At 50.4% G+C, this 19279-nt stretch overlaps 7 protein-coding genes across 7 annotated transcripts; 4 read left to right on the plus strand and 3 right to left on the minus strand.

The window, feature by feature from the left end:
• Nucleotides 1-6132: 6132 nt before the first annotated feature.
• Nucleotides 6133-7735, plus strand: P168DRAFT_241735 (C2H2 transcription factor; the record flags this gene model as incomplete). The annotated part of the gene is made up of 2 exons (XM_024833770.1): nucleotides 6133-6916; nucleotides 6975-7735. The coding sequence occupies 2 exons, from the start codon at nucleotides 6133-6135 to the stop codon at nucleotides 7733-7735; spliced, it is 1545 nt and encodes a 514-aa protein (XP_024690112.1).
• A 1978-nt stretch (nucleotides 7736-9713) lies between these two features.
• On the plus strand, nucleotides 9714-10379 carry P168DRAFT_284278 (uncharacterized protein; the record flags this gene model as incomplete). The annotated part of the gene is made up of 1 exon (XM_024836120.1): nucleotides 9714-10379. One exon carries the CDS (start codon nucleotides 9714-9716, stop codon nucleotides 10377-10379), a length of 666 nt encoding a protein of 221 aa, XP_024690113.1.
• Nucleotides 10380-11151: 772 nt separating this feature from the next.
• Nucleotides 11152-13134, minus strand: P168DRAFT_329481 (MFS transporter). Its single transcript, XM_024841477.1, has 6 exons — nucleotides 12770-13134; nucleotides 12692-12712; nucleotides 12582-12639; nucleotides 11859-12517; nucleotides 11693-11795; nucleotides 11152-11584 (listed from the first exon to the last, which is right to left on the minus strand). Exons 1-6 carry the CDS (start codon nucleotides 12872-12874, stop codon nucleotides 11226-11228), a joined length of 1305 nt encoding a protein of 434 aa, XP_024690114.1. The 5' UTR covers nucleotides 12875-13134; the 3' UTR covers nucleotides 11152-11225.
• A 349-nt stretch (nucleotides 13135-13483) lies between these two features.
• Nucleotides 13484-14493, plus strand: P168DRAFT_312656 (urate oxidase; the record flags this gene model as incomplete). The annotated part of the gene is made up of 3 exons (XM_024839589.1): nucleotides 13484-13620; nucleotides 13674-14320; nucleotides 14372-14493. 3 exons carry the CDS (start codon nucleotides 13484-13486, stop codon nucleotides 14491-14493), a joined length of 906 nt encoding a protein of 301 aa, XP_024690115.1.
• A 124-nt stretch (nucleotides 14494-14617) lies between these two features.
• On the minus strand, nucleotides 14618-15542 carry P168DRAFT_258122 (mitochondrial 54S ribosomal protein uL13m). Its single transcript, XM_024834586.1, has 3 exons — nucleotides 15368-15542; nucleotides 14934-15294; nucleotides 14618-14865 (listed from the first exon to the last, which is right to left on the minus strand). Exons 1-3 carry the CDS (start codon nucleotides 15386-15388, stop codon nucleotides 14744-14746), a joined length of 504 nt encoding a protein of 167 aa, XP_024690116.1. The 5' UTR covers nucleotides 15389-15542; the 3' UTR covers nucleotides 14618-14743.
• A 219-nt stretch (nucleotides 15543-15761) lies between these two features.
• Nucleotides 15762-17070, plus strand: P168DRAFT_292624 (40S ribosomal protein uS9). Its single transcript, XM_024837622.1, has 4 exons — nucleotides 15762-15831; nucleotides 15914-15936; nucleotides 16145-16216; nucleotides 16321-17070. The coding sequence occupies exons 1-4, from the start codon at nucleotides 15786-15788 to the stop codon at nucleotides 16609-16611; spliced, it is 432 nt and encodes a 143-aa protein (XP_024690117.1). The 5' UTR covers nucleotides 15762-15785; the 3' UTR covers nucleotides 16612-17070.
• Nucleotides 17071-17080: 10 nt separating this feature from the next.
• Nucleotides 17081-18995, minus strand: P168DRAFT_292625 (RNA-binding protein). Its single transcript, XM_024837623.1, has 6 exons — nucleotides 18962-18995; nucleotides 18783-18792; nucleotides 18663-18728; nucleotides 18443-18599; nucleotides 17917-18393; nucleotides 17081-17863 (listed from the first exon to the last, which is right to left on the minus strand). Exons 3-6 carry the CDS (start codon nucleotides 18680-18682, stop codon nucleotides 17360-17362), a joined length of 1158 nt encoding a protein of 385 aa, XP_024690118.1. The 5' UTR covers nucleotides 18683-18728; nucleotides 18783-18792; nucleotides 18962-18995; the 3' UTR covers nucleotides 17081-17359.
• Nucleotides 18996-19279: the final 284 nt, after the last annotated feature.

Genomic DNA, 19279 nt, shown 5'->3' on the forward strand with positions numbered 1-19279 from the left:
GCGCGTACATGCTAGTCCCAATTTAGATGTTCTACCGCCAGGAAGAAGTATGGAAAGATAATGCCATGTCCGAAAAGACTCGACTTCCTCAACCAAGCCAAGCTTTCCAGCAGCATCTTGACGATCAAGCCGGGCATTTCTTTCTTTTTTCTTTCTCCAGTCCATGAACCCTCCAAAGGATAGCTAGGTGGTTATTCTTCTCAGTTCTTTCCTCAATTGGTCTACGACTGCGTCTAGGGACGATCATGTACTACTGCATGAGGTTAGTAGGTGATTATAGCAGTAGCAGTAGTGGTTAATCCATTAGTATAGTCAAGTTAAGTTAGTAGTCTAACGTCCTAAATAGTCCCGTCCTCCACTACATTCCACGACTATTACAAGAGTTAAACCTTACTAGAAGTTAGAGCCAGACAGAGAGAGCCAGTGTTATACTCCGTTCTCCGTGGAAGTTTCCATGAGCGGGCCATGGGGCCAAACCTTGGGTGGATCACACTGCCGTGATCGGACCGACACATTGGGCGAGGTGCAGCCCTGGGATTCTTGTGTCTTTGGGTGGTAGCGCCCGTACCGGGGTTCCTTTTGTCCGTTTCCCCCCCCCCCTTCCATGGTCCAAGGTGGCAACTCATCCGAGCTATCGTCTGCCGCAATCAATCAGATTGGATTATTGGGCGTATGGTGGTATCTGATTTGTTCTTGGGACTGGTACTAATTTGTTAGGCTTTACGCGTTCCCGTCCTGTGAAAATATATTATTAGGTCCCCGGTTTGAAGAGTTGAGGTGGGAGTTGAGTAGTGTCACGATGTGGCATGACTTTTGATATCCTGTTCTTGACCGCAACTATGAGCGAGAGTTGGGAAGTCCCTCACCTAGGGGGTTATCTTTTATTATTATTATTCATTTCCATTATTTCTGTCCTGTTCTACGTAGTTTGGCCATATCAAACCGGAAGGTCGATGCTGAGTCAGAGCTACACGGAGGGATGGATGCCTCGATCAGGATACTTTCCAAGGTCCAATGGCGTTTAGGTTTCGCAACTGAGTTTGGAATCTTGTCACCACATTAATCTATACCTCGTATGGGGATGTATCTTCAACAGATTGTCTCGACAAATCAAGGACAACGGAACGTTCCCCGAACATACCTACCTACAATATATGCTATCTAGTAATTACTTGAAAACTTGGAAGTACGATATGTACCACGTCCGGACCACGGGAGTCTTCCGTAGGTACAGACAGAGTACAGCTACTACTATCTGCATTCTGCACTCTCCCGCCGTAGTCACCCCCCCCTTTCCCTCTCTCCGACTAGCGATAAACAGCAAAGTTATCCAGTCTGACAATTCGAGGTCCACAATCGAAGCGGGAGAAGCTCTCAGCGAAAATCTCCTGGTGGGGAAAAGGACGCCTGAAGAATTCAAATTGATCGGGGGGGGGGGGGGGGGTGGATGGATGGCTTAGGGATGGATGGAGGGAGGGATCATGTGCCCGAACCTAACCAAGCCTTGCTTACGTATCGACGTGGTCCTCCGGGTGAGAAGGACGGCAGTTTTTGATATGGTTGGATTTTAAATAGATTAATTAATTCGGGGGGTTATTTTAAATAATCTGGGTGTATTATAGTAAAATGTGCACGCCTCATTTTGTCTTTGTTTTAATAAGATATTTTTGTGTATTATTATGACGTTGATATTATTAGTAGTAGTATTTTCCCTTTTTGTACTCCGTACTCCGTATGGTATTGACGAAGCTACCAATAACATCCCAAACAGGCGAACTTTGATGTGATCCATCAGACGCTCTCACCTTGGTAGTCCTCCTACCTATGTAGACATGTACATATGATAGTGGCAAGGACACGACGCACCGAACCACGACGAGTCGTTTCTTCCCTCTGTCTCTTTTGTCTCGGTCGATGAGTGCTTAGTACTCAAAGGGTAGTACCTATCGAACCTCCAAGTACAGTACGGCACACATTGCTCAATGCTAGTGGCTTGCGGATTGCATGGATGAAACTGGGAGGGTGTGTGGCATCAGCGGCTGCCCATTGGCTCGGTTTCTGCCACATGCGGGCAAAAGTACCTCTGGATGGAGGTCCCATGTCCCCCGACGCAGACTGGGATCGGGGTCTAGAGCTGCGATGTCATTCATGGGTGCTTGGATCCTGGATATTGACATTTTGAGTCGGATGGGACGGGTGTGTTGGCACCCTGGATGCTTATTGATGTATCCAGTATTTCATGGCAGTTGTGGATTGAGTAGATTGGAGCTAGGTATTTTATATATATCTAGAATAAGGACGAGGCAAACATCGTATGTGTGTTGTTTCATGACATAAATAGATGAATAGACATGAATAGTATATAATCAATCATATTTATATATTTATATATATCTTAGATAAATGGTGACGATGCATGTCGGCCGTTGAGAGGCCTGAGAGGCTGACACCGCAGACACTATCGAGCAGTATCAAGTTCAGGTCGCATGTGAGCAGTGCCGCATTGCTTGAGATGAATAGACCGTCTGCCTTAGATACAGATTGATGAAATAGATAGATGTATATATCAGATACACATCTCATTATATAAATAGTACATACTATGGCCCCAGGCAAGATGTCATCGAATATGGTTCACCAAGCGGAGTCAAGTGGGCAACCACCCCCCAACCCTGAACCCTTCAAGGAACAGGCACATCCCTCTCCACTTGCTGCACCCAGGTCCAGCAGAGATAACTCTGATAAGGTTTTCTGCTGCCCCTACTCATGTGGGATTGTGGATGTGCCATGAGGACTGAGCGGCCCCAAAGAAACTCCAGCATTGGATTGGATTTGGGGACCCCTGCGGGCCTGTCAACTGCGGAGTAGGGGCGCCTCCGCCCGATGGAGCAAGATCTAGAAATTGGTTTCGATCAGGAATGGGGGACGAAAATTTTCGAAACCCTTTATTTGATGGGGATTATAGTGTGTCATGCCGTCATGTATATCATGCAGGATGTGTCCCAAGTTCCTAACACATAGGTACAAAAGGTGTCCTTGCGCCTTGTTTCCGATAGGAATATGAACAGCCACCCCTGAATTGCTTCTGCTTCCGACTACCGTGTGATGTTTCAGCTGATGCGATCAGATCACTGCCTCAGGAAGTACCTAGGTCAGTACCTACTACAGGTAGGTAGCTGCGTTCGGGAGGACGGATTACAGACCTCCAACCTTTGAATCTACCTAGGTACCTCCCCGGCTCGACAAGACTAGAACAACTCAGGCTTGGCCCGAACAGAAGGAATTGGTCTCTGACGAACCTCTGCAGGGTTGGAGTCCACCCGGCCCCCCTCCATCAACTTATCACCCCATCCACCATCCATCATCTCATCCTTGGTTCCTCGATTGCATGTCATCATCTCCCTGCCTTTCTCTCCCCGCTAATTGATACTTCCCGCGGAAGGTCCTGAACTGAACATTAAGTTCACTTGCATCTGACCATTTGACCACTTGACCGGATATGGATGCTACTACAATGACAAATTTCTTCGTCTATCGAAAACATAATCATAAATATAAAAAACTAAATAGAAAAATCAAGTCCGCTTGCATTTGACCGATCACTGTTGTTGGCTAATCCTGGTGTGATTGGTAGCCTGGAAGCCGAACGGAAGGCCGGTAACGATCAAGTCATGGTCAGGTATCTTTTACGTATTCTGTAAGCGGAATGGTACCATCCTGGTACTTGTTGGTGACCATCAATCCATCACTTCCACTGATGCCGTTTTGGTCCTGCCCAAATCAACTTGACTTTCTGTTAACTTTGTTATCAAACCTAGTTGGAAAGGGTAAAATCTTACTTTTATATTAATATTGACTACCTTGCAATCTCAACCGAGAGAATGCAATGATGATGGTTATGAATAGGTTAGGTATCAAACACTGTAATAATAATAATAATAATAATAATAGGTACAATCCAAAGGCGACTCCGATCGGCCAATCGCCCCATCCGACCAAGCCTACGTACCAACCGCATAGCCCGGAACAGCATTTTCCATCATTTTTCTGTTTTCGATTTTCCATAGTTTTACCTATTTGATTAATATTAATATTATCATAATGATCATAATTATTATGATTATTTTTTCTTTTTCCCCTGCTTGCCGCGCTGATTCATTTCATTCCCTCTGCCTCTTTACCTTCCGGTTGGCCCTGCGCTGTTTTGGACCGAGTTTACCGTTTTCTGGTCGCTTGCGAGGTATCAACACTGGGATCATCCACACCTGCTCGCTCCCAGGATATCTGATAAAATTTAGTAGCGAGTGTCCAGAGAATCAACATCCAAGTTAACCATAGGAATGGAAGAAAAATAAAATAAAAGATAGAAAATAAAATAAAGATCGCTTATTAAGCGGCAACCTAAAGGAATGAGGGGGGAGGAAGATTGGTAAACTAAGAACAGCCACCAAAACGATTCTCTTCCCTCGGCTTTGCCCATTTTTATTCCCGGAAACCGGGTGAGGCACGAATCAAGTCGCCGGCACCAGCTTTGCCGTGCTAAACGTTAGTGAGTTAATAATCTTCCCATCCATGGGCAAGCATGGTCATAACCGCCATCTTAATCTTGAGGAACATCGCCGTCGTCATAACGAATAGCATAGGGGATTATAATCGAAATAATAGTCATATACTGGCCACATTGATTTAGAATGGTGATAGAAATCTGTAAGAAGAGGTAATCAGAGGTAATCATAATCAGCATAATAGTCGTCTATCATAATAAATTACCACTTAACACGAATAATAATGAACACAAATTATATCGCATTTGCCTTTTACCAGCTCAAGTCACGATCGTCGCCTCTTCGCCCTCTCCAGTCTCAACTAATCTTTTTGTTCTCAATACTCTCTCTCTCTCTCTCTCTTTCTTTCCCCCCTCTTTCCCTCGCTGTCTTCCTCATTACGTCTCACTCAAAAATCTGCCAATTTTTCCGTTCTATTTTTTCTATTTTTTTTTTTTCTTTTTCTTTTTCTAGTTTCTCCCCTCTGTGAAGTCCGCCTTCTTAACATTTACGCCGCCGCCCGCCGTTCATCGCCCCCCCTTCCCATTTCTCCCCCTCCTCCATTCCCCGTGATTAGTTAGACGGTCTCTTAGAACCTTGGTTACTCTCTTGCTGGGAAATTTCTTTCAGGAAAAAAAAAAGAAAAGGTTTTTACCTTTATTTCTATTTTCTATTTTCTTTTCTTTTTTTTTTACCATAAACCTCTGGATTTTTATTTTTTATTTTATTTTTTGTTTTATTTTATCGTTCAAGTTTTTTCTTCTTCTTTTGATTCTCTTTACCATTTTTTTAACATCTCACTCACCCCTTTCTTTTTTTTCCCTATCTTCCTCCGCTACTTGCTCCTGGTCTCCGCTCCGATACGCGTTGTTCCTGGCAGGTTTCTTTTTTACTTTTTTTTTTACTACCGAAAAATCCTAGTCCATCTCGCGCATTGTTGACGCGAAGTAAAAAAAATTGACTAGCAATTTTCCCTCTAGCACTGCTGGTTGTGTTAGACCCACTTACACGCCGCCTCCCTGGTGGATCAGGACCATTGACTGTTTTGACAACGTGCGGATAAAAAGAAGTTCCCACACAACTCGATTTTCCTGGTGGGTGACCGTGGGGAATTCACGATCAAGCATCGCGACCTCAATCCTGACCTCTTTTCTGCAGTGGAGTCGAATCTTGTTCCTACACGCCCTACACCGCCGACCGTGGTCCCTTTGTTCCCTCTCGTGACTGTCCGCTGAATTGAGCTTCTGCCCTGACACGAGTTGCTTCGTTCCTCGAGAGAAATCCTTGGCGTCAAGTACCAGAGAAGGTCAATCGAAGACGAAAGAAACAGAACGAGTTTGGAAAAACAAGGAGAAAAGAAAAAGGAATCATCATCGAAGGAACGATCAGGATCCGAACCCAGGTCGTGACATTGGCAAACTTTCTCGCGTCAATAGAAACATTTGCCTTTGATCCGAAGACAACCGGCGAAGAAAAAAAAAAGACAGGGTTTTTCGTTCGACAATCAATGATTGGGATACCGTGATCGCTTCGTGTTCAGAATCAGCCCTACTTCTCCTACCCCCCCTCCTTCGCACACTCCCGTTTCATGATGGATCCCAGATCTCATCCATCCCGTCCCCCATCCACCAGCTTACCCCAAGGCTCCACGCCCCTCTCCTCGACACCCATCTCGAGTATGCCAATGCCCCAGTACACCATGCAGCCGCAGTACCCGGTGTCGCAGTCGCATACTCTGCCCCCGTTGCAGCCTCACCACAGTCAATCCCCTGCCCCTCATTCATACATGGGCCAGCCGCCGTACAGGCCGGATCTGTCGAGGTTTCCCACTACGACCCATGATGTCTACGCTTCCTCCACGGCCCCCATCATGCCTCATAACACCGTTGGCAGCTTGCCTCCGGCGTCGTTCCTCTCCCACCCCAACTCGCAGGCTCAGTCCTCGCAGCAGCACTACCCGCCTCCCCACAGCGTGTTGCCGCCTGCGTCGAGTGCCCAAACCTACCCCCAGCCGATCGCCCCCGCACCGCCGCGCGACCGTCGCCCGGATTTCTCCGGCATGCCGTCCGGCGCGTTTAGCTACTCGGACGGTAAGGGGTCGCCGTGGATGAATCCGGATCCGGTGACCGGGGCGAACGGCGCGTCGCCATACGGGGCCAAGGAATCGCCTCGCACGCAGGTGGTTGGGTCGCAGGGCCGTCGTGGTATCCTGCCGAGTGTTCCGGGACGCGCCACTCCCGTCACGAACGGCGTGAATGGGACCGCAAAGAGCACGACCATTCCTGCCAAGGATGCGGACGGCAAATTCCCGTGCCCGCACTGCAACAAGACTTATCTTCACGCGAAGCATCTTAAGCGCCATCTACTGCGGCGTGAGTATCAGCCTGTTCCCTCTGAGTCTCCATTGCTTGGTCCACTAACTCCGACCAGATACCGGAGATCGCCCGTACATGTGTGTGCTGTGCAAGGATACTTTCTCCCGGAGTGATATCCTGAAGCGCCACTTTCAGAAGTGCTCGCTGCGCCGCGGGAACCCCACCGGGGCGACCCACTTGTCGCATCCCCAAGCACACCTGAAGAGATCTCAAGCTGCAAACGCCGCCAAGCCGATTCAGGATGAAGTCAGCAGTTCCATCCCTCCTCCCAGCGGCCTTCCTGGCGCGACCTTCGGCGAGGGGCCCGTGAACGGAGCTGGTCTGGCGCCCGGTCGCCCTGGGTACGCGGATCAGCCCCCCATGGGTTTCTCGATGTCGTCGGTCAACGGAATGAGCCGCGGTCACCCGGACGATGGGTACAACGCAGGGCGGCCGGGAGGTCCGTGGTTGGCGGCTCCGAAGCACAACCCGTACCTCGTGCAGCCTGGCCCTGACGTGTCCGGTCAGCCCTTGAGTGTTGACCGTCCCTCCCTTGAACAGGTAAAGCCCCCGGTCATGGATCCCAAACGCCCTGTCATGCCAGGGCCCACTCCCAATCATACCGGCGAAATTGACTGGACTTCGATGTTTCAGCCCGGAACCCACGACGGCTACATGAATCCCGTCTTCCCCCACTCCATGGCAGCTGGCCACGAGCCTATCCATGCTCCCGTCGACGCGGACCGGAAGTACTATCCTACCACCTCTGCCGGGCCCCAGGAGGGCGGCATGAACGGTCTTTACTTGGCCTCGACTATGGGCGGTGACGGTATGTAAAATAACCTGCTTTGCTTGGCATGGAGGGGTTCACTGGCTAACGGGATAGGTGCCATTCAACCTGCGCGGCAATAGTGGCGAGATGAAAGTGATGGATCGTTGAACTTGACTTGCCAGCGCGTGTGGTGAGGCATGTGTGATGATAAGGTAACCTCCTTTGCCTGGTTGGGAGTTATGATCGCAAGGTCGATTGTCCTTACTTGTGCAATAGAGAAGTGTCTTGATTTCGCACATGGCAACGCACCATTCGCACTCGGCGCGGTGAGGTGCCCGGATCCCGATTTCTTTCTTTCTTTCTTCTTTCTTCTTCATCGTTATGAAAAAAAGGGTCCTCTTACAGGGTATTGGGTCCCTTCGACCAAAAATCGAGTCAGCATTTTTCCCCGGCGAGTTGCACTATTGCGGTGGTCCAGGATTTTTGTTTTTGTGTGCTTGTTTTTCCAAACCATTATGAGTGCACCGATGGGTTGGGTGTGTGTGGTTAAACGGCGTCCCACCATAGACTTGGGCATGTTGATTTTATTTCCTTTTTCTTTTTCTTTTCTCGCTGTTTTCTACTGTGTTGATGATTACATTACATTTCTTTTTTTCTATTGTCTGCTGCATCTCTGCCCCGTGAGCCCCAGCGGTGGTCGTGGGAGAGCCTCTGTCGACGTTGATCCTTTCCTTGTTTCTTGACAGCGACTGCATGTCGGTCGTCTGTCTGGAGCCGCCCGACCAGTGCGGGTTTGTACATGCACGCGGATGGCGCCTGTCGATTGATCTCTTCCCTTCTCCGCCCATGTAAGTACTCTGTGTGTTCTATTCGGACATATGCGTTTTGCTTCGAGGTGTTTTGCCGCATGTTTCGTTCCAGTGTTTCATCATCTTCATCTTTCTGTCTTTTCATCTGTGTCTTTAGACACTCGTCCTGTCTGTCATTCTCTCCGATTGACCAGGACCACCTGGTATTACCCCCACCAGGCCGACATCATGATTCATACGTGGTGTGGTGTGGTGTTGGGTTATGCGCCCAGCCCGCCTGGTGGCATGCGTGGACCGGACTTGTCCGGTCCACGCATGGGGTGTTGTTTTCATACGTCGGCTATCTGATTGTGTTCCGCCTCCTGTATTGTGTGTCAATCTCGTGCATCTACGGTTTTATTATTTTCTGTCATTGATTATTGCGGTGTGTTTCAAGCGTCAACGAGGAGGAAGGGGGAAAGAAAGGGAACGCCCGCGAAGGCCCGAAACCCAGGAAGTGTCAAAAGCTAGAATATAGACCTCGAGTTTAGGAGTTTTGTGATAATGAGGGAATGATTAGATTTGTTATTATACTGTGCTTGGTTGATCATCTGAATTTTTATCAGTTGTAGGCGCTGTAGGCACTGTAGGAAGGTGAATTAGTCACATGGTTTGTGTTGACCGTGGACGGACCCGGGAATTCCCTAGAGAGAAGTTAGTTCGTGGCATGGGTTATCCTTTGCTGTGGAGGTGGATGTGATGGAGTGGAGGTGGGGGCTCAGATAATGACATCGCCCCAGTGTGGGGGAATTGCCCATCGATCGCCATTAATCTACTCGTCCTATCAAAGTGTCGATATTAGTATCGTTGCACTCTCTTTAATCGACTCAGTCTGCACAAACTACCTTATACAGAGATAACCGACAGAACATAATCCATCTGATACATCGAGAATACCGACGTCACCATACCACCAGCAGGGTAAACGCGGAGAGTTGGTGATTGGCTGTCACAAGGCCGATGCCAACGGGAACCTTCGGGGAAAACGGAGAAAACTGCGGCTGCTCACTTTCTTCCGATCTCACCTCCTCTTCTATCTCGGTCTATCATATATCTTCAATGGTCATCGTCTTTTCGTCGTAACTCTGCCTATACACCGACGACACCACTACTGTACCTGCACTCGAACCACATCCATCCAAAGTTCAGTTCGTCTGTCTTGATCAAGACAACGAACTGACCTAAATCAATCAACATGACAACCAACCGCCCATTCCTCGCCAACTTCCTAGCGGCCTTTCGCGCCCAGTCAACCTACAAGACCTCAACAGCAGCCACACAATCAAGCGCAGGCCCCTCATCCCAGATCTCTCAAAGCGCCAGAGCGATAGCCACAAAGGCCGCTTCTGGCGCTGCGACCACCACCCCGGACTCGTCGTCCTCCTCCTCAGCCACCACCACCACCACCACAAACGCAGCCACCGCAACCACCACCACCACCACAAATACAACTACACATCACTACCACCACCACCCTCACCATCATCCCCACCACCATCACCACCACCATCATCCCACAGCAGCAGCAACAGCAGGAGCAACACCCCCTCCAGACCCCACTCCCACACCCGCACCCCACTCGACTCACCCATCCCAACAACAGCCTCCCCACCCCCTACCCCAGCCATCCCATCCTCCTCATCAACCCCCATCCCCATCGCCAACACAAACGCACACGACCGCCGCCGTCGCGGCAGCGACAGCTCCAGCGGCTCCGGCGGCGGCGGCGGCGGCTTCCGCGACGCTCTCGGCCCTGAGAAGTGGTATATTGGGGGTCGCACGCCTGGCGGGGAAGAGAGGTTTTATCGGCTCGGGATGGTTACGAAGGGTGGGGGGAGGCTTGGGGGGAGTGGGCGGGTAGGGAGTATTGATCAGTTGAGTTTGTGAGGTTGTTAGGCCGTAAGAGCTGTCTTTTTCTTGGTTCTTTTTTTTTTCTTTGCCCTTCTCGGGAGTCAAAAATATGGGGGGTGTTAGAGAGCATGGGGTTGGCGTTTGGGATTGTTTTTTTTTTTTTTTGTTTGTCTTGTTAGTGGTGGTGTGTTTGGTTGGTTAGCTTTGGGGTTGGGTTGGTTTGGGGAGGTGAGTGAGCGAAAGGGGAGTCTTCTGACAACAGGAAAAGAAGAAAGAAAGAAAAGATGTGCTTGTTCGGGTTTCTTCTCTTCTTGTCATATTCTCGGTTCTCCCTGGTTATTGTTTACTTTCTCTGTCTATCTCTAATCAGCGATTGTACATGATTTGATCGATGACAAGGCTGTATCTCATGTATGCATGTATGTATTTCGTGCATTGTGTTGCATGGGTTTTGGTACGGATTAAGTTGGGTGTATTTGTATGGATCTATGCACTGTAGGTATGCGTGGTTCACATGCTCCTGTTTTCACTACGATGGACATCTATACTGTATCCTAGGGTGGTGGTACGTTGGGAGAACGGTACTTATGTAGTGAAAGGTTTACATGGACATATGGTGTTTACTACTCGTCGACATTCCCGTACTCGAACATTAGAGATTAATCATTATACATACATGTATAGATACATAAATAAACACCTAGACAAGACACTCAACCACGAAGCAACCCCTCCCTCTCCCCCTCCCCCTCCCCATCCTCCCCTCTATCCCCCTCCCCCTCCCTATCTCTATCATCCCTCGCACCACTCAACCAAAGCACAGGAACAGCCGTTCCAGCCGCCAAAACCCCCAACGTCAACGACATAACCGGCCACCCAAACCTACTATCCACGAATCCCCCCACATCGGGCCCAAGAAAAGCCCCATAAACTGCGCCATCGTCTGCACGCCAAACGCCTGCGCCACGGCTCCCTTCGCCCCAAAAAGGCCGGGCTCAGCGGCCTCCATCTCGTCGAGGACTTGCTGCGTTTCGACGTAGAGGGCGGGGAGACATGCGTTCATGCAGAGCCCGGCGGCTGTGAGGAGGGAGAGGAGGAGGGCTTTGTGCGCGGTTGTGTTGGAGTCGACGAGGCGGAGGGCGATTAGCGGGGGTGTGAGGAGCGTGAAGGAGAGGGTTGTTATGAGGCGCGTGCCGTAGCGGTCTGAGAGGGAGCCTTTTTTTTTGTATCGTTAGGTTTTGAGATTGAACAATGTGAGGGTGAGAGGGGTGGATGAGAGATGACAAGATATGGTTAGAGAGGATGGAAAAGGTATGTATGTACCGAAGTATGGCTCGAACAGTGCGGTGAATGCCGATGGGAGGAATGCCATTCCTGCCCCGAATGGTCCCCAGCCGAATCGCGTTTCGACGAAGATGGGAATAACCTGCTCTGGTTAGTCATGCTCATGATAGATTTGGAGCATGATGGATTTGGAGGCATCGCTCACCGAGTCAAAAGCCGAGTAGAAGAGACCCTGGACTAGCAAGGCCCAACAAGAAATGAGCACCCGCGGCTGTTGCATGATCAGGAACAAAGCCGGTCGTCGTGGCTTTCCATTGTCTGGACTTGGTGGGGCTGGCTCCGCGAATGTCTGATAAGAGACCTGGTTTTGATGGGATGAAGCCGGGGTCTCCCCATCTTCAGTGATCAGGTATCGCTGCGCAACTTTCTTTTCGATGACGGATACTCTCATCACGAGATCTACCCCGACAATGACAAACGCCATTGCGAACACAGCATGGTACCCTGCCACATCGTACACCAGTCCGCCTAGCAGCGGTCCGAGTAGGAAGCCCAGCGCAACAGCCGAACCCAGGTACCCGATGGCCTGGCCGAGATTGTCGAATGCCACCGAGTCAGCTAGCAGTGCTAGGCCCGCTACGGCTACCATGGCCGTTGCGCCACCCTGAAGAATCCGGGCAATGATGAAGAGCTGGATCGTGTGCGCGGCTGCTAGGATGCCCATGGAGGCGCCTAGCAGGATCAGACCTAGCAGGTAGGGCAGTTGGCGGGTGGGAGCTGCGTCGATGATGTAGCCGAATATCGGACAGCAGATGAAAGCCATGGCGGCTTCGCATACCAGGAGCACGCTCACCCAGTATTCTCCTGTTCATTGTCAGTTGTATTCTAGACATCAAAGAAGTGGAAAGAATTAGTGGGGTTGACGGACGATCTTCATATGGAATGTTGGCGCGATCGACTAGGGCTGTTGGCATGACGGGGACAATCTGGATGTTTAGTGGGGTTTCTGGATCATGCCCTAGGTCATGAAGTGCTCACCATGGCGTAGAGGAAATATTCCTAAGAAGGTGAGCGGAGTGTCTGGCTGAAAGTGAATAGCTGGTATAGTATACTTACTGCGAATGACGATATCCAGACTGTAGCGATGATGAAAGCAGTCGACGAACGGAAGCGCAACAGCCATGGTGGGCGTTTTCGCCCGGCTGAGGTAGAGGACCACATATTTCTGTGCTGGAAAAGATAATAGAAAGTCAAATGGAGGAATTGGGTGAATATATGAGTGTCGAAGTATTCAATTTTCAGATGCCATTGAGTGGGGAGCTGAAGCCGGGCTGAGGTGAGGTGGATCCATCAAGACTACTAGTCGATCCGGGCGCTGCACAATTCGGGAATGAACAAGGATCTGGCTGATACGATACGACCATTTAGGGAACAAGTCAAGGACCAGGATGATGGGAATAGAAATGATGTTGTACATATTACGAACTGAATAGCATCAGGAGGGATCTGTCGCTGAACGTGGAAGACGAAATGACTTCAGATGCATGGCATAAAGATATGCTATGAAGCTGACATAATGATACAGATCCGGATGTCAGGCTAATCGCCGATAAGATAGCGACAGTCCGATAAGGAGGCCGCGGCCGTTTTCCACACGCGGGCATCGGAGTTGGCCGATGGCCTTCATCCCCCCGGCACCCTTTATAAACACCTGCTGCGCCGCCTGGATCCATTCACGATTTTGACCCCTAGATTCTTCTTTCTCCTTCGTAATCTGTGCTCAACTCCTTTCCTCTTCTCCCCATAGGGCTCTCCCACAATCACTTTACCATGCCTGAACTCGCCGCCGCCCGCTACGGCAAGGACAATGTCCGCGTCCTCAAAGTCCACAAGGACGAGAAGACCGGCATCCAGACCGTGGTGGAGATGACCGTCCAAGTCCTTCTGGAGGGTGACATCGAAACCTCGTATGTCTTTCCCTTCTTGTGAACAATGTGATGAGAGCTAATTGAACGAAAAGATACACCAAGGCCGACAACAGCGTGGTGGTCGCTACTGACAGCGTCAAGAACACCATCCACATCCTGGCGCGCCAGAACCCAGTAACTCCCCCCGAGCTGTTTGGCTCCATCCTGGGCACACACTTCGTCACGAAGTACGCGCACATCCACGCCGCGCACGCCAAGATTATCACGCACCGCTGGACGCGCATGACGATCGACGGCAAGCCGCACCCTCACTCGTTCATGCGCGACGGCGAGGAGAAGCGCAACGTCGAGGTGGACGTGGTCGAGGGCAAGGGCATCGACATCCGCTCCTCGCTGAACAACCTGACTGTGCTGAAGAGCACCAACTCGCAGTTCTGGGGCTTCGTTCGCGACGAGTACACCACCCTCAAGGAGACCTGGGACCGCATCCTCAGCACGGATGTCGATGCCGCTTGGTGCTGGAAGCGCTTCTCCGGGCTCGACGAGGTGCGCGCTAATGTGCAGCACTTTGACGCTACCTGGGAGGCGGCCCGTGAGATCACCCTCAAGACCTTTGCTGAGGATAATAGCGCCAGTGTTCAGAACACCATGTACAAGATGTCTGAGCAGATTCTGGCTCGCCAGGCTCTCGTTGAGACGGTTGAGTATGCGCTGCCTAACAAGCACTACTTCGAGATCAGTATGTCCCTCCTTCTCCTGTATCTCTGTAGGGCTTTGCTAATATGTGTAGACCTCGACTGGCACAAGGGCCTCCAGAACACGGGCAAGAACGCGCAGGTGTTCGCGCCGCAATCGGACCCCAACGGCTTGATCAAGTGCACGGTTGGTCGCTCGTCCAAGGCCAAGCTGTAATCTCTTTGCAGTCCTTCAAAACATTCAAGCATCTCTTCTGTTGTCGGAGTTTGGGCTGTATATACTATATAACAGCGGGACCGGTATCTCGCATTTCAATCACTTATTTTAATACACGAGTACTGTAGATGATATTGTGTAATCTAGTAGACACAGGAAATTTCAGAAAAAAAAACTCCCACCCATGCGCTAGCGGTAAGGTAAATAGTACATGATAATCAGACAAATATACAGAGAACATAGAAAACATTTATGCACTGGTCTTGGCCTCCTTAAGAGCCTGCTGCACTTCAGGCATGGACCCAATGACAGACGGCTGATGTCCCAGCTTGATGATATTCTCCTTGTAAGGATGAGACACACCCTCGAAGGCTATAACAGAAAAAAGTTAGCATCATACCCAACTACATAATAGCAAGCATCTGAGAAGGAAGACAAACTCTTCAACCGCGCCAGTCTCGGCTCCCGCAACCGGTTCTTCGGCAGCATACCACGCACCGCACGGCGCAGCACCTCACCACCACCCCATTTCTCAAACATCTTGTCCATGGTCATGCTGCGGAGGCTACCGGGCCGGGTGCTGTGCGTGTAGTACTTCTTCTGGAAACGCTTCTTGCCCGAGGTGCGCAGGTCGTGGCAGCCGACAGCCACGACGTAGTCGCCGCAGTCCGTGGACGGGTCGTAGATGGGCTTGTTCTTGCCCATGAGGAAGAGCGCGATCGAGGAAGCGAGCCGGCCCAGCGTGCGCTCGTCGGTGCCGACGTCGATGTGGTGCCATGCGCGCGAGTACGCGAGGCGAGTCTATCAAATCTTTGCTTTAGCTTTGTTTTGATTGAGGGCGATTGGTAACAATGCGAGGGACTGGGATACCGACCTTGCCGACGGTTTGCGACATGTTGATGACGGGCCCAGGATGGGATGGGTCAATCAATTAGAAGAAAAAAGTATACAGTATCAAAAGAAGGTAGAGGAGAATATCAAGGTGGGGCCAAAAGAGAGTCGTCCACCAACGTAGATAGTTACAGACCGCTCAGCTACTACCAGCAAATCCTCCCAACGCAGATGATGTCCAAACGGAGGTCCCAACTTTCTCCGGATCGCATCACGTGATGCACGTGACACACGGGCAACCCTACTTCCCAAAGGGGACTAGCGCCCACCCGTGGGTTTTCGCTAAGCGAATCGCGCCCGCACGGAAAGATCACTGACTACAGACGTCGAAGGACGAACTTCTTTTTGATCGATAGCCTGCGACGACCAACGACACACTCCCCCCCCGCCATCCGATCAACATGGCTTCCGTCCCGAGTGTGCAATGCTTCGGCAAGAAGAAGACGGGTGCGTTTGACTTTTTCGCCTTTTTTCGCTGGCGATTTTGGTTCTGGAGGGATGTGAAATGCTGACTTGAATTTTGGTATAGCCACCGCCGTCGCCCACTGCAAGGTATGCTCGATACTTTACCACCTGTTTTCTTCCCATCCTGCATGAGTGAAACGCCTGTCGAACGAGAGGGAAAAAGCAAGAAGAAATGAGGACAAAGGAGAATCATATGGCTCTGGAGGGAAGATCGCGAATGGCGACGGGATAGCCACGACAACACAACACACGAACAGCGTCTATATACAAGAGCAGTAACTAACGATCAAAACAGCAAGGCAAGGGTCTCATCAAGGTGAACGGCAAGCCCATCTCCCTGGTGCAGCCTGAGATCCTCCGCTTCAAGGTATGCACAAGCACTCCACATCAAACCCGACACTTGCTCGACAAGAAGCAAAAATGGGGAAAGAAGGAAGAACACAAAATAACTGGATATCTTCAATAATAAAGGTCTACGAGCCCCTCCTCATCGTCGGTGCCGACAAGTTCGCCGGCGTCGACATCCGCATCCGCGTCTCGGGCGGTGGTCAGACCTCGCAGGTCTACGCCATCCGTCAGGCCATCGCCAAGTCCATCGTCGCCTACTACCAGAAGTTCGTCGATGAGCACTCCAAGAACCAGATCAAGCAGGCCTTCGCCCAGTACGACCGTACCCTCCTCGTCGCCGACAACCGTCGCCCGGAGCCCAAGAAGTTCGGTGGTCGCGGTGCCCGCGCCCGTTACCAGAAGTCTTACCGTTAAGGGTTTTCTTTATGCTGCTCTCTTGGTCTCTCTATCTTCGGGGCGCAGGGGTGGGGTTTTCTGGTCTTCTACTCCCTGTTTTCCGCCGTCTATCATCCCCATCGTCGGATCTCTCTGCCCGTTAACCCTTTAAATGGGGTTATCTCCCCCGGAGATGGAAATAGAAACAAGAGAATTAAAGAAGAATCTTTGACGGTTGCTTTGTTGGTGTATCGGGGGAGTGATTCGAGAACATAAAAAAAAGTGGAAAAAAGCTTTACTCGGTCCGCTGGCGATCATGGTTTGATGGTGCAATGGGGCAAGTGGATTTATGGTTATGGTCCGATCCTGGCTCGGTCTCGCCTGGTTTTAGTGTAGACCAGAATCTCAATATCACCCAATTTCTTACGTTCGGATTGATCTACTCGCTCTGTTTGTTACTGAAGTTAATTATATGATTTGATGTCTACTTGTCTTTTGCATGATATTGTATCGCCAAGGTACTATGTATTATTGTAGCTTTTATAGCTGCCTCATGTACATCACCATTGTTGATCTCTCACCTCGGATCCCCCCTATGCCCATCCCCACTGCACAAGATAATTCCCACTGTTTAAGACCATCTAAATCTCGGACTCTCCTCTGAACCTGTCATTTGCAGTCTCGTTGGAAACCGCACACAATAGAACCCAGCCCCATGCGCTAAGTAATTATTGAAGGAAACAAATCCATCCAATAACAACCAGAAGGGCATCTGGAAAAAGAGTGATTAAGCAGAAATGCGTCTGTCAGCCCAATTAGTGCCATCCAGAGAAAGCCCATGCAATCCATTCGAGACACCGTCCTGATCGCTGTCATCATTATCCGCCTCCTCCATGGATAGAAGCTGGAACCGATTGGGAACGGCGGCTGGTTTCTTCACAGCCGCCTGCACCTCGCTCTTCGGCCCAGTCGGAGCTTTGACCAGGGGCCCGGTGCATTCGTCGGGTGTAAACCCAATGCGCATGCCCTTGTATGTCAATCTGGACATCATGCAGGACCGCGCGAACAACGCATTGTGGATGGAATTGGTCGAGATGTAGGCGTTTCCCAGTTTGAACGTAACCGTAATAACGATCAAGTTGTGAATATGCTCCAAGTCCCGACGGATGTAGTCCTCGGTGACGTTGGGCTTTACATTGTAGATGACCAGGTTCCGGGACGCCCCATTCTTGACCTTGGCGCGGACGTATGGGGGCAGGTAGAATTGGCGGTCGTTCCACAGTACCTCCGTCTGGGGGCTGTCAGTGTAGCTCTTTTCATCTTCTCCGGGCTGAAAGCACTTACCCGTTTTCCACCCACGTAAAGACCGTACGTCTTGCAATGATTCAAAAACTCCTGGGCATCCGGCTCCTCCACGAAAGATACGCTTGCCGAATGTTCTCGCGCCCGCAGATAGATGTGGAGAAGAGCACCGCCCCGCATAACATCTACGATATCTTTATGGGTGACCTTATCAGGTAAACCGCGGAGCAGAACGGTACGTTGATCTGCGGGGGAGGGAGAGGATTCTGTGCTTATCGAAGATCCTCCATAATCGAGATTCCCATTGGTTTCATGTGATCTCAGCAAGACTTCATCGTCCTCTTCGTCGCTATTATCATCGTCATCATAACCGGTCTGTCTATAGTTACCGGCGGAAGCGCCACGCCTTTGTCCAGTCGGGCTTCCAGAGGGTTCACTGAACGTCATTGGTTTCTCATGACCAGCCACGGAATTACAAGAGTCGGAAACATCCACTGTGGGACCCCCATAGGTCAACATCTGAAGACAGATCAGCCAACGTTACACATCGGGCAATAGCGTTCCTTACATTCAGAGTCTCTGGTGAAAGGCCACCTTTCAACAGAGATTCTTTCAGTTTAGCTAGCAGAGGGGTGAGACGAGAGACATGGCAACGTGTACCCCGTCGACAATGAGCGACCAGAGCACCTGGAGGGCCACGTACTGTACAGGCGCGACTCTTGCAACTGATCCGGTATTGATTAGATGGAGTCATAAGCTGCCGCTGATTTTGGAAATCTAATGCTTACCAGACGTTTATATTCTGCATTGGCGATAGTCACCACGTCGGGGCTCACGTCTGAGGACGCATGGTTCTAGACGGCGAGCTTGATCAGAGACGAGCCACCTGAACGGGCTGCTTGACTTACAGAATCGGCCCTACGAGAAGTTAGTCACATGTCCCTAAAGTGTATATTGGATGAAAAGGGGCAAGAAGCTCGCTGGGAATGATGTTGTTGAAAAACAGTAGCAACGCATAGCATTCACACCCCGTGCACAATTCATCCACGACCAGTGTCACAGTATCAAACACGGGCTAGCAGCTTACCGTTGGAGTAAATATTCGAAATGGGACTTTTCCACAGTAATATATGAAGCAGACATAGTGACCAGTGATCTGGAACAAAGACAGATAGAAATGTCCAGCTAGGGAGAAGACGATGAGAACAATAATTGATAGGTCAAGGATAAATAGATAGCTCCAAGGAGCTAGCTCGAACTGTGGAGGGAGGGGGCGAGAGATCAACAATCCATTGAACTTACCCCAATTCAACGTGAGCTTCGAAAGAGCTGCCACAGCTGGTATGAGAGCAACAATATGAACACACAAGAAGAAGAGAGGAAGAGGAAACAGAAGGGAAAAAGG

The sequence above is a fragment of the Aspergillus campestris genome (genome assembly GCF_002847485.1).
Source record: "Aspergillus campestris IBT 28561 chromosome Unknown P168scaffold_11, whole genome shotgun sequence".
Classification (NCBI taxonomy): domain Eukaryota; kingdom Fungi; phylum Ascomycota; class Eurotiomycetes; order Eurotiales; family Aspergillaceae; genus Aspergillus; species Aspergillus campestris.

Coding starts and splice junctions, on each gene's coding strand:
- P168DRAFT_329481 (XM_024841477.1), bottom strand. CDS start 12,874: ATGTGGTCCTCTACCTCAGCCGGGCGAAAACGCCCACCATGGCTGTTG. Junction 12,518..12,581: donor CAACATTCCATATGAAGATC/GTCCGTCAACCC, acceptor GACAATGAACAG/GAGAATACTGGGTGAGCGTG. Junction 11,585..11,692: donor ACTGTTCGAGCCATACTTCG/GTACATACATAC, acceptor ACAAAAAAAAAG/GCTCCCTCTCAGACCGCTAC.
- P168DRAFT_258122 (XM_024834586.1), bottom strand. CDS start 15,388: ATGTCGCAAACCGTCGGCAAG. Junction 15,295..15,367: donor TGTCGCAAACCGTCGGCAAG/GTCGGTATCCCA, acceptor AAGATTTGATAG/ACTCGCCTCGCGTACTCGCG. Junction 14,866..14,933: donor GAGACTGGCGCGGTTGAAGA/GTTTGTCTTCCT, acceptor TTTCTGTTATAG/CCTTCGAGGGTGTGTCTCAT.
- P168DRAFT_292624 (XM_024837622.1), top strand. CDS start 15,786: ATGGCTTCCGTCCCGAGTGTGCAATGCTTCGGCAAGAAGAAGACGG. Junction 15,832..15,913: donor CTTCGGCAAGAAGAAGACGG/GTGCGTTTGACT, acceptor ATTTTGGTATAG/CCACCGCCGTCGCCCACTGC. Junction 16,217..16,320: donor CTGAGATCCTCCGCTTCAAG/GTATGCACAAGC, acceptor TCAATAATAAAG/GTCTACGAGCCCCTCCTCAT.
- P168DRAFT_292625 (XM_024837623.1), bottom strand. CDS start 18,682: ATGCAGAATATAAACGTCTG. Junction 18,394..18,442: donor TTTCACCAGAGACTCTGAAT/GTAAGGAACGCT, acceptor ATCTGTCTTCAG/ATGTTGACCTATGGGGGTCC. Junction 17,864..17,916: donor TTTACGTGGGTGGAAAACGG/GTAAGTGCTTTC, acceptor GACAGCCCCCAG/ACGGAGGTACTGTGGAACGA.